The sequence below is a fragment of the Neoarius graeffei genome, chromosome 20 (genome assembly GCF_027579695.1).
Source record: "Neoarius graeffei isolate fNeoGra1 chromosome 20, fNeoGra1.pri, whole genome shotgun sequence".
In the NCBI taxonomy this organism is placed as follows: Eukaryota; Metazoa; Chordata; class Actinopteri; order Siluriformes; family Ariidae; genus Neoarius; species Neoarius graeffei.
Genome location: NC_083588.1, coordinates 27,030,704 through 27,043,434, shown reverse-complemented (window position 1 = coordinate 27,043,434; position 12,731 = coordinate 27,030,704). Strand labels below are relative to the sequence as shown.

At 43.9% G+C, this 12,731-nt stretch overlaps 2 protein-coding genes across 8 annotated transcripts in view; one reads left to right on the top strand and one right to left on the bottom strand.

The window, feature by feature from the left end:
* tsen54 (TSEN54 tRNA splicing endonuclease subunit) overlaps nt 1-12,731 on the top strand; it is a 191,490-nt gene that overhangs the window by 18,843 nt on the left and 159,916 nt on the right. The window contains exon 1 of one of the 7 annotated variants that reach the window (XM_060901452.1): nt 1,854-1,926. The exons of the other annotated variants lie outside the window; for them this stretch is intronic. The gene's annotated coding sequence lies outside the window, so the exon portion shown is untranslated. Of the gene's footprint in view, nt 1-1,853; nt 1,927-12,731 lie in introns of those variants that run through there. 7 annotated transcript variants of the gene reach the window in all.
* LOC132869369 (E3 SUMO-protein ligase ZBED1-like) lies at nt 5,754-7,854 on the bottom strand. Its single transcript, XM_060902711.1, has 3 exons — nt 7,336-7,854; nt 7,006-7,183; nt 5,754-6,430 (listed from the first exon to the last, which is right to left on the bottom strand). The coding sequence occupies exons 1-3, from the start codon at nt 7,852-7,854 to the stop codon at nt 5,754-5,756; spliced, it is 1,374 nt and encodes a 457-aa protein (XP_060758694.1).

Here is a 12,731-nt window from a genome sequence, read left to right as displayed (position 1 = left end):
CCCGAGGAAGACCCAGGACACGCTGGAGGGACTATGTCTCTCGGCTGGCCTGGGAACGCCTCGGTGTTCTTCCCGAGGAGCTGGCCGAGGTGTCTGGGGAAAGGGAAGTTTGGGCTTCCCTGCTTAGACTGCTGCCTCCGCGACCCAGTCCCGGATAAAGTGGAAGAAGACAAGACGAGTGTTACCGTTACAAGGAAACATAATTTTTCTTTAAAGAGACACTTTTTTTATTTTTATTTTTTTTTTTAAATACTCTACTAAATCATGTGAAAGAGTGCTTGATGCACTGGTCCCCACTGTCTACATCCCTGGTGGGCTGGATCAACTCTGTTAAAATGAACATCCTCCCTAAATTTTTTTTATATTTCTTTCAATCTATACCAATCTTTATTCCCAGATCTTTCTTTGACTCGTTGGACTCAATCATAGCGGCCTATATATGGAGGGGCAAGCGCCCTAGACTAAATAAAGTCCATCTTCAAAAATCCAAAAAAGATGGAGGTATGGCGCTACCTAATTTCCGTCTTTACTACTGGGCTGCTAATATAACTCCACTGGGGACCTGATGGGTTCCCAGTGGAGTTTTACAAAACATATTTTCTTCATTACTTTTCCCTCATCTATGTTTAGCGTTATCAGATTCTTTCAAGCAAGGCAAACTCCCAGCAACACTGTATGAGGCATGCACCAGTCTTATCGTAAAAGGTAAAGACCCAACAGAGTGTTCCTCCTATAGGCCAGTCTCCTTACTAAATGTTGATGCCAAAATTTTGGCAAAAGTTTTGGCCCGTAGATTAGAGGGTATACTTATTAGAGGGCATTACTTTCTGGTCGCACTTTCTCAATCGAGCTGACTGTCTGACATGGGTGAGGATGGAGTTGAGTTTGGTCCGAAGTGTTTCCATTTTGGCTCTGCTTGGGTCGCTGCTCCCCCCGCCCCCCCAGGTAAATGGACTGATAGTCCGACGGTTTGGCACACAATGAGGGTGTGGGCTCAGTTCAGGAAGCATTTCTGTTTACATGATTTCTCTCTCCTTAGTCCTATTCTGTCCAACCCTTTCTTTCAACCCTCTCTATCTGATTCTGCATTCCAAGAGTGGCATGGGAGGGGTATAGAGAAATATTTAAAGATCTTTTCATTGGTAATAGCTTTGTATCATTCGCACAACTGTCTGAAAAGTTTAGTCTACCAAACATGCTCATTTTTTTTTTTTTTTCAGATACCTGCAGGCAAGACGCTTTCTCCATTCTCAGATGGCTAGTTTCCCTGGGGTAACTACTGCGACCACCGCAGACATGTTACTTGGACTGTATCCATCGTGCAAGGGGTTAATATCGGTCATTTATGACAAACTGATAGGCATAAAACAGGCTCCTCTGGACAAAATTAAAACTGCTTGGGAGCAGGATTTAAACTTTCAACTGTCAAACGATGTATGGGATTCCATTTTCAGGCTGGTAAATACAGCATCTCTGTGCACGTCACTGCCTGTTACAGTTTTAAGGTGGTGCACAGGGCTCCTATATCTAAAGCCAAATTATCTCACATGAACTCAGACGTTGATCCTTTATGTGATAAATGTAAGAGAGGTGAGGCCTCGCTTATTCACATGTTTTGGACTTGTCCAAGCCTGGAAAGATACTGGAGAGATGTTTTCCAAACCTTGTCCCTTATTCTTAATCTTGAGCTAGAACCCAGTCCACTGATTGCCCTTTTCGGCACCACTGGTGAAGATGAAACGTGCCTCGCTCCAACCAAAAGCCGCATGCTGTCCTTTTGCCTCACTTTTGGCTAGGCGTGCGATTCTGTTAAGGTGGAGGGATGCTGCCCCGCCCCCACACGCTCAGTGGTTAAGGGACATGTCCTGTCTAGATCTTGAAAAGATCCGCTATTCAGTTTGTGACTCGAGCAAGAAGTTCCAGAAGGTATGTGGACCTTTCCTGAAATACTTTGAGAACCTTAAGTTGGATTGAGATCTGCCCCTTTTTTTTTTAACACCCCCCCCCCCTTTCTGTCAGTTACAGTGTCCTGTATCAGTCATTGTCTAAATTTGCCGCCTCCTAATTATTTACCTTTTATTTATTTATCTTTTATCTATTCATCCCGTTTGTGTGCTTTATTTACTTTATTTTACTTTTGTTCTTTTTATTTATCTTGTGACTCAATACTTGACTTCCAGCAGTTCCCTACAACACTCCAGGAATAATACTCCTCAGGAATCATGGCTTGTAGGTGTGGCGAGTGGGAGGGGAGGGATGTTTGTTAAATCGCTCTGAATACAATGTATGAGCACACATGTATATGTGATGCATGTAAAAGTCAAAAATATTTGAGTAAAAAAAAAAAGAACTTATTGATTGTGGGGGCTTTTTTCCCTTTTATTTTTTAAATGGGTGGCGTTCACTAGGTTTATCTGCAAAGTAATCATTAGGATAGTGATGGGGTAACATTTTTGGATCTGGTTCAAACTTGGATCCATCCCACCAATATAACTTCTGTAACTGACTGTAGTGATAAATTAAACTTTAATCAGATGCCTACTGGTTCATATTTTACTGACAAACAAAAGCTGTTTGTAATCACTGTTTTAAGTCAGTGGAAAATTATACTCCTTAGGCTACTGATGGATAGTCTGTTTTTTGATTATCAATAAAACAGTTCAATTAAACAACAAATGCATATAAAGTATTGTTGGGCATATCTAGTGGAAATTTCAATCCAAATTGCTTGAAACTGCTCTCCTTGAATTCAGAATTGAATGCAGAACACACTTTTTTTTACTTAATTGTCCGTTCTTGAGATTACCAATCAAAGATTGAAGAAAATGGCTTAATTTTTAGAAAACTGCCATGATGTGTATTGCATCATCCAAAATGGGCCTAATTAACGAATGAGATCAAATGCTTGGCTGGATTAAGAAAAACTGTTTTTCTTAATTCAGCCACTGGGGGTGCATAAGCGTACTCTTGGCGCTGGTCTCAAGCCCGGATAAATTGGAGAGGGTTGCGTCAGGAAGGGCATCCGGCGTAAAACCATGCCAAATCTAGCGTGCGGAATGAAAAGAGAAATACCATACCGGATCGGTCTGGGCCCGGGTTAACAACAACCGCCTCTGGTACTGTTGGTCAACAGGGTGCCGGTGGAAAGTGTGCTACTGTTGCGCCAAAACTGAGAAGGAGAAAGAGAGGGGGGAGGCGTGTTAGGAGAGGGCATGAAAGATGGAAGGGAAGGAGCTTAGAATTGAGTGTAGGAACACTGAATGTGGGAACATTGACTGGCGGAGCGAGACTGTTAGCAGGTATGATGGAAAGAAGGAAGTTGGACATTGTGTGTGCAGGAGATGAGGTGGAAAAGAAGCAAGGCCAAGGACATTGGAGATGGATGCAAGTTGTTTTATTATGGAGTGGATGGAAGGAGAAATGGTGTTGGTATTGTTTTGAGGGGAGAGTTGGTCAACAGTGTGATGGGCATGAAGTTGGAGATTCAAGGAGTGGTAATCAATGTTGTGTGCGCGTATGCCCCACAGGTTGAATGTGTGAATGAAGAATGTCTTTCTGGGAAAAGATGGGTGAAGTGGTAGAAAGTATACCGAGGGAGGAGCATGTGCTAATAGGAGCAGATTTCAACGGACATGTTGGTGAAGGGGCAGCACGGTGGTGTAGTGGTTAGCGCTGTCACTTGCTTCACAGCAAGAAGGTCTGGGTTTGAGCCCCGTGGCCGGTGAGGGCCTTTCTGTGCGGAGTTTGCATGTTCTCCCCGTGTCCGCACGGGTTTCCTCTGGGTGCTCCGGTTTCCCCCACAGTTCAAAGATGTGCAGGTTAGGTTAACTGGTGACACTAAATTGACCGTAGGTGTGAATGTGAGTGTGAATGGTTGTCTGCGTGTCAGCCCTGTGATGGCCTGGCGACTTGTCCAGGGTGTACCCTGCCTTTTGCCTGTAGTCAGCTGGGATGGGATCCAGCTTGCCTGCTACCCTGTAGAACAGGATAAAGTGACTAGTGATAATGAGATGAGATGTTGGCGAGGGAAACAGAGGAGATGAGGACTTAATGGGCAGATATGGTGTAAGAGAGAGACATGTGGAAGGGCATATGGTGGTTGATTTTTCAAAGAGGATGAATTTGGCGATAGTCAATACATACTTCGAGAAGAAAGAGCAGCACAGGGTGACGTTTAAGAGTGGAGGAAGATCTACACAGGTGGACTACATACTCTGCAGAAGGGGTAACCTGAAGGAGCTTGGAGACTGTAAAGTGATGGCAGGGGAGAGTGTAGCTAGACAACATCGAGTGGTCGTGTGCAGGATGAGCTTGAAAGAGGAAGTGTGAAATAGTGGAGCCAAAGATCAAGTGGTGGAAACTAAAAGAAGTTGAACATTAGAAGGACTTTAGGGAAGAAATGAGATGAGCATTGCGTGGTAATGGAAGTCTGCAAGAAGATTGGGATACTACTGCTATACTAGTAAGGGAGGCAGCAAGGAAGGTGCTAGGATGGTCATCGGGAAGGAGGAAGGAAGATAAGGAGACATGGTGGTGGAACAAAGAAGTGCAGGAAACTTATAGAGAAGAGGCTAGCAAAGAAGAATTGGGACGAGCAGAGAGATGAGGAAAGCAGGCGGTTATACAGAAGGCAAAAAGGGCGGTAGCGAAGGTGAAAGCAGATGTGTACCAGGAGTAGGGCTGGGCGATTCACCCCCCCAAAAAAAACCTTCGTTTTTTTTTTTTTAATAAAAAACTCGATTCACGATTCGATTCAATGACCACCTTCAAAATAAAATGACTGCTCACGGTAAATGTATTTCCAAAACACATTTATTTTCATAAGAGGCTTCAATAACTGTATTCAGCAAAAAAAGTGCTTGTGCACTGTAGTTTTATGGACCCGCACTCCAATGAGCTATTAAAGAGCCCAAAGCCTGAGGTAACACATCCAATAAAAAAACTCAACTGTTAATTTTAAAGAAGTGCAAACATTCTTCATAAGGAGCCTAGCAATAACAGCAGGCTTCAAACATTCCATAAACATCTTAATAGAAATGTAAAAAAGTAAGTGCAGACATTCTTTGTGAGGAAAAGGAGCCTAGCAGCAACAGCAGGCTTCAAACATTCCATTAACATCTTAATTGAAAACAAAAAAATACTCTTGATGAACTGTATGTGTGAAAGTGCACGTGTGTGTGTGGGAGGGAGGGAGAGAGAGAACTCTGCCTCTGTGTGTATGTGTGCATGAGAGAGAGAATTGTGTGTGTGGGGGGGGGACTCTGCCTCTGTGTGTATGTGTGCATGAGAGAGAGAGAATTGTGTGAGAGTGTGTGTATGAGAGATGTGCGTGTATGAGAGAGAGAGAGCGGGCAAGCATACTGTGTGTATGGATACTGTAGTGAATCCTTCCTCTTGTTTCAAAAATTTCAAAAGCTAGTGCAGACATTCTTTTTAAACATTTTTCGCAAGAAAAATGAGCCTATCCACAACATCAGGCTTCAGACAAGCTCGGTTGCAGGTAACTATACCCCCACCCACACTAAAAACTCTCTCCGACGGAGCGCTAGTTGCTGGAATGGCGAGATATTTTCTGGCCAGGTGACTGAGTCTGCTGAAGTTGGGCTCATGCCTCTTCCACCAATCAAGTGGGTCAGTGTCAGGGTCCACCTCAGGACCCAGTAAGTAGGATGTCAGCTCTGCTTCAGTTCTGTCCTTTTCTGACTTGTAGGACTGTGACCCAGCAGCAGGCGCTGCTTTCTTGAAGAAAGCAGCTAAATTTTTTTTTTTTTCTTTGGGGAGCTCTTCTCCAGCGGTTGCTCAGTAGGGCGCTCATCCAGGCAAAGATCCGCAAGCTCATTTATGGCGCGCTCCTTGATTTTGTCCAATTTTCCAGGGGTGATGTAGGTGGTGCGGAATCTTGGGTCCATCATTGATGCCATGTCTAAGAGTTCATCATTCTCTGGATCGCTGTACTTGTCTTCCAAGTAGCTGAGAATGTTCCTCTTGATTGTAGTGGTGAGGGGTAGGTCACCCTCTTGTGCCTGCAGGAGGTTGGTTCGGAAGAGATGTAGTACGGGTTTGATACAGGACACACTCACATATGACTCCCCTGATAACGCATCTGTGAATTCTTGGAGGGGCTGTATGGCTTTGTTTATGGCTTCTAGCACCTCAAGATCCTGCCACGTTGGAATGAGATGGCGTGTTTTCTTGTCACCCGCTAGTATGCGGGTTATGGCCTTCTCTTGTTCCAAAAAGCGTTCTATCATTTTTTGACGCGAACCCCATCTGGTTGGGGACTCTGTTATCAGCTGATGAGGAGGAAGGCCAAGCTCAGTTTGCAGTTCAGCCATGTCCCTTCGTTTCTTCCAACTGTACGAAAAGGCAGAAACTGCCTTTCGGCACAGTCCTAGGGCACGATCTGTTTTATCATCTTTAACACCATTCACTGCAACAAAGAAGAATAAGAAGGAGAAACAATATTTAGTCAGGATTTTTAAAAGCACATCAATACACACAAAGCTTCTACTTTTATCATATAGAAACCTGTGATCCTTTAAAATGTGATTCAGATAATACCAGATCTCACCAGTATTAATTTTGTCATCCATTTTTCAATTTAGACTTAGTCTTGTGTCAAAGCTCGTTCTTAGTCATTTTTGTTAGTCAAAATTCAGTTTACTTAAAGTCTCAAAGGCTCATTGATTAACATGTTTTTGTCTCCTCTAGTCTGGCAAAATGAACACTGGATCTCACTTAAATGTTAAATGGTGACAAATGGATCAATCAGACGTTTTTGGGGCTCAAACTACAACCCCAGATAATATTATATCCATGTACATTAATTTGCAATAGTAGTTAGAATGAATATGCTTTCTACATAATCCAGTAACCCCACATAACGGTTTTTTTTTTTTTTTTTGCTGTGGTAACCACCCTGACGTGTGCTAAAAAGTCATTAATCCAAATACCATAATCCAGAAAGCTTTTACTGTAATGCACCAAGTTATATCATAAACATACCTATGGCATTATGGAGTCGATGCCCAAAGCATTTCAGGTTAGGCCAGTTGTTGTCTTTCATGGCTTTAATTACGTTGGAGCCGCTGTCGGTTGTGATGCAGGTCAGTCGCTCCTCGGGAAGGCTCCAGCTGCTGAGTGCGTCTTTTAACTCGAGAGCTATGCTTTCGCCTGTATGATCCTGTGGGAAGTATGAGGTTTGTAGACACTTCGAATTTTCCAACTTTCGTTGACGTAGTGAACCGTAAGGCTCATGTACGGCTGCATGGTTCGACTAGACCACAAGTCCGTAGTGGCAGCATAAAAATCAATTCCTTGCAACTCGCTTAACACCTTCTGTCGAGTAAGATTGTACAGTTGAGGAAGCGCAACACCCGAAAAGTACTTGCGGCTAGGAACGTTGTACCGAGCATCCAGAACCTTTAGCATATGCTGAAACCCCCTCTTCTCTACTGAATAAATCGGAAGCATGTCGGTGGCTATGAAGTATGTAATTGCATCCGTAATAGCTTTCCATCTTGCCCCACTCTTCTCGTACGGGACACAGCTTGAAAAGCTTTGCGGTAGAGTGGATTGTTTGGCAGATGTTGACTTAGCAGTGGAAGTACGGCTAGGAATGCTTTCTTTCCGTAGAACGCAGCATTTCTCCCATTCGGCGGGATGTTTTCGTTTCAAGTGTTGAAACAGATTTGTCGTGCTGCTGCAGGTAACGACAACTGGTTTCAGACACACTTTGCAAAGCGGTGTTTGCTTTTCATCTGTTTCAGCAAAGCGGTACCAGTTCCAGATTACTGATGTAGTTGTGCCTATTTTGGGCAGGAGCCTCTCTTTCTCATCGTCTTCACTCGCCATGTTTGTTTGAACTAGAGAAACTGCAGGACGTGTACGGAAAGCCTCGAGGGTTCTTTGGCGAATGTAAAAATGCGTGCGCTGCGGGCTTGCGGCCTGAAAATTGATGTCAGGACAGTGGATTGGTGAATATAAAAATGACATGCGTGCACCATGGTCTTGGAAACATGAACGACAAAGGATAGTGCATTGGCGAATGTAAAAAATGATATGCCTGCGCCGTGGGCTATAAAACATGAGCGACACAGACAGTGGATAAATAAATAAATAAATAAACCGTAAAACTCGAGTTTCTTAAAAAATGAATCGATTTCACGTGCCCACTCGATTTTAAAACCGCATCGATTTTTTGCCCAGGCCTAACCAGGAGTTGTGTGAGAGACTGGAGACTGAAGAAGGAGAGAAAGACCTGTACAGACTAGCTAGGCAGAAAAACAGGGAAGCGAGGGATGTACAGCAGGTAAGAGTGATGAAAGATGTGCTAACAGTGTCTTAAGAAGGTGGAAAGAGTACTTTGAGGATTTATTAAATGAGGAGAATCCAAGAGAGAAAAGGTCACATTCGTTGGAGACAGCAAATCAGGAAGTAGAGTTGGTTAGTAAGGATGAGGTGAGGGCAGCCATGAAAAGAATGAAGACTGGGAAAGCAGTTGGACCAGATGGTATCCCGATTGAGGCTTGGAGATGTTTGGGTGAGATGGCTGTGGAGTTCCTAATAAGATCCTAGTGAATGAGAAAATGCCAAATGAATGGAGAAAGTGTGTGCTAGTCCCAATATACAAGAATGAGGGAGATGTACAGAGCTGCATTAACTACAGAGGAATAAAATTGATGAGCCACACCATGAAGCTATGGGAAAGGGTATTGGCGGTGAGATTGAAAAGAGAGAGGGATAGCAATCTGTGAACAGCAGTATGGGTTTATGCCAAAGAAGAGCACATTGGATGCAATTTTTGCTCTAAGAATATTAATGAAGGTCAGAGAAAGCTACATTGTGTGTTTATGTAGACCTGGAGAAGGCATACGATATCTCTTGGCACTCTGAGTTATGGTATTGTATGAGAGAGAGTGGAGTGAACGAGAAGTGTATATTAGAGTGGTGCAAGACATGTATGAGAACAGTGAAACAGCAGTGAGGTGTGCAGTTGGAACGACTGAATGGTTCAAGGTGAAGGTGGGACTCCAAGGATCTGCTTTGAGTCCTTTTTTTGTTTGCTATAGTGATGGATAGCTTGACGGACAAAGTGAGGCAAGAGTCACCATGGAACATGTTTGCGGATGATATTGTGATATGTGGTGAAAGTAGAAAGGAGGTTGAGTTGGGTTTGGAGAGATGGAGGTATGCATTGGAACGAAGAGGAATGAAGGTGAGCAGGAGCAAAACAGAATACATGTGCATCAATGAGAATGGGAATGAGTGTAATGAAGATGCAAGTAGCAGATGTAAAAAGCTGGTCAATTCAAGTACCTGGTGTCAACTGTGCAGGAAAATGGGGGCTGCAATAGTGAGGTGAGAGAGTGCAGGCAGGGTGGAGCAGTTGGAGAAGGATTTTGGGAGTCATTTGCGATAGGAAAGTCCCAGCAAAAGTGAAAGGCAAGATGTATGAGAGTAGTGAGTCCAGCTGTGATCTATGGATTGGAGACCGTACCCTTAACAAAGAGACAGGAGGCAAAATTGGAGGTGGCGGAGTTGAGGGTGTTAAGGTTTGCGATGGGAGTGACAAGGTTGGACAGGATAAGGAACAAGTACATCAGAGGGACAGCACATGTGGAGAGCTTGGGAATTAAGCTAAGAGAGATGAGATTGAGATGGTATGGGCACATCCTGAGAAGAGATGCAGAGCATGTGGGAAGGAGAATGTTGAGGATGGAGCTGCCAGGCAAACGAAAACGAGGAAGGCCAAAGAGGAGATGCATGGATGTTGTGAGAGAGGACATGAAAGTGGCAGATGTGGTAGAGAAGGATATGGAAGACCGGGAGCAATGGAGACGAAAGATCCGCTGTGGCGACCCCTAATCGGAAGCGGCCAAAAAAATGATCAAATGCTTTTTCTTAACTATTTATTTTTCAAGATATTTACATGGAAATTAGTAGGCACATAGATGGTTGTATACTAAATACAAAGTTTGAAAAATTAGTAAAAACCAATTATGCAAATTAGTGTTTATGCTTCAAAATTTCACCAAATGGCTTTATTTGTGCAATATAAAGTTGATCTTAACTTTTATGCATCCCAAGGGAGAAATCAATGTTAATTATAAAATATGCATAAATGAGTATTGAATGTCATTCACATCTACCATTCTCTATCAGAATAAAAAGCAAAGAATATTTCTAATACCTGGTGGTGTAGTGGTTAGTACTGTCGCCCCACAGCAAGAAGGTCCAGGTTCGAGCCCCGTGGCCGGCAAGGGCCATTCTATGCAGAGTTTGCATGTTCTCCCCGTGTCCACGTGGGTTTCCTCTGGGTGCTCCGGTTTCCCCCACAGTCCAAAGACATGCAGGTTAGGTTAACTGGTGACTCTAAATTGACCGTAGGTGTGAATGTGAGTGTGAATGGTTGTCTGTGTCTGTGTCAGCCCTGTGATGACCTGGCGACTTGTCCAGGGTGTACCCCGCATTTCGCCCGTAGTCAGCTGGGATAGGCTCCAGCTTGCCTGCGACCCTGTAGAAGGATAAAGCGGCTAGAGATAATGAGATGAGATGAAATTTAAACATCAAATTCCAAAATGGCTGACTTCCTGTCATGTGGTGCTAATGCAAGCCAAATGCATACATGTTTGCCTTAGTGAGGACAATGTTCCCTCCAGAAATCATGAACATTGAGCGAGCTGTGTGGCAATCAAAGTGAAAAGTTTTAAAACGGGGGACGCTGTGTCGCTAATTAGGCAAACCTATGCTAATTTACAATATCAACTCAAACGAAATCCCAGAACAAATATTGGTTGTAGGTTCCATGCGTTTTTAGCAATCGTAATCCCCTCAAAATGGCACAGGGAAAACTTCAGTATCCACATTCCATCCAACTTTGGCTGCCATTACATCCTCGTTTGAGATCCACTATTCCTTCGCAATTTTGTCGTCGTGTGTGTCTGAAGTTTATTCCTACCAACTTTTAAGGAAAACTGTTGAACTACCTCGGGGAAGTCTGAAAAAAAATGTAAAAAATGGATTAAAACATCACAAATTCCAAAATGGCCAACAACTTGTTGGGTGGAGCTAATGGAAACCAATGGGAAATATGTTTGGCTTAGTGAGGACAACGTTCCCTCCAAAACTCATGAACGTTGTGGCAACCAAAGCTATAAATTTGAATCCAAAATGTTAGGGGGTGCTCCATCTTCTAGCCTTACCTAAGAATAATAAACTTTTTCCCTATTTTCACAAGTGCATGAAATTTCCTGAGTTTCTGAATATTTCCAAGCTGTCAAATCTGTAACTATAGAAAAATAATAATGAGGGGAGAAAAATATAGCTGCTAGCTGCAATAAAGGGCCCTCACATTCGAGGCTAAGCCTCTATCCCTGGGTTGCAGTGGCCAGGACTGATGTGTGTACCAAATTTCATGAGTCAGAGTTTTTTGGCAATGGAATCATTACTGTCCGTGTCCAAATGGTGGTGCTACATGAGCGGCTCACTTTGGACATGGGGATATCAGAACCCTGATGTTCTATAAGGTGTGAAGTATTAACTACATCAGGCAATGTGTGGTGAATTTATGACACCCTTCCTTTTTGCATGGTGAAACACATACAAATTTATTGGTTTGCCTTTTCAACATCATGCAAGATATCACAAGTCAATTGGCTAAAACAATGTGCATGTCAGTTTTGTTCATCTTGGGACACCCCATACACCTACCAATTTTGACACTGATAGGTGAGACTATATACTGGGTGTAGCAAAGTGAGGGAACAGTCACCTTATCCTGCCTTGAACCCAGGTTTACAGGGTGCCAAACCTGCATGTTGACCACAACATGAGCCAGTCTTGTTGGTATGGCCGTCAGAGCACATACTCACTCAATTGTAATGACAGGCACTCTGTCACACTGCCCTCCCCTTCGGGAGGTGCACCTGTGCACTTGATGCTCACAGGCGTCCCTCATGCATCCACCAGCTATTATACTTCTCCCATACCAGGGTGCCCCATCCACTCATGCTTCACCCATCTCTGGGGTCCCTCACACAGGGGCTGCCTATCTGGGGTCCCTCGTATGGCTCGTATACAGGGCACACCTCTAATGGCCTCCCAGCAAGCCCATCCCACTTCTGACACTATTTGTAGCGAAGCGAGAGAAGTCACCTTATCCTGCCTTGAACCCAGGTCTACAGGCTGCCAGGTACATGGCCTCTACTACTGCTACGTCCTATCATCAGTGTCCTTACATGTTTGAGCCTGCACCCTGACCACAACGCCAAAGAGCCAGGCTCATTGGTATGGCTGTTGGAGCACATACTCAATTGTAGCGACGGGCATGCCATCACACTGGGCAGGAGTCTCAATGTCCTGTTGGGGTACTATGGAGTCCCCTGGACACACCTGGGGCCAAGCTTCTATCCCTGAGTAGTGGTGGCCAGGACTGATGTGGGTACCAAATTTCATGAGTCAAAAGGTTTTAGGCAGTGGAATTATTACTGTCCAGGTCCAAATGGTGGTGCTATACCAGAGGGTCAAATTGGGCATGTGGATATCCTCAGAACAATCATATCTGATCATAACCTGTGAATTTTTAGCCATATCAGGCAATGCATGGTGAATTTGACATGCTTCCTGTCTGTGGTGTAACACACATTTATTGCTTTGCCCTTTCAGCATCTTGCAACATATCTCAAATCCCTCCATAATTTAAAATCAGCCACATCTTGACATGACTTTAT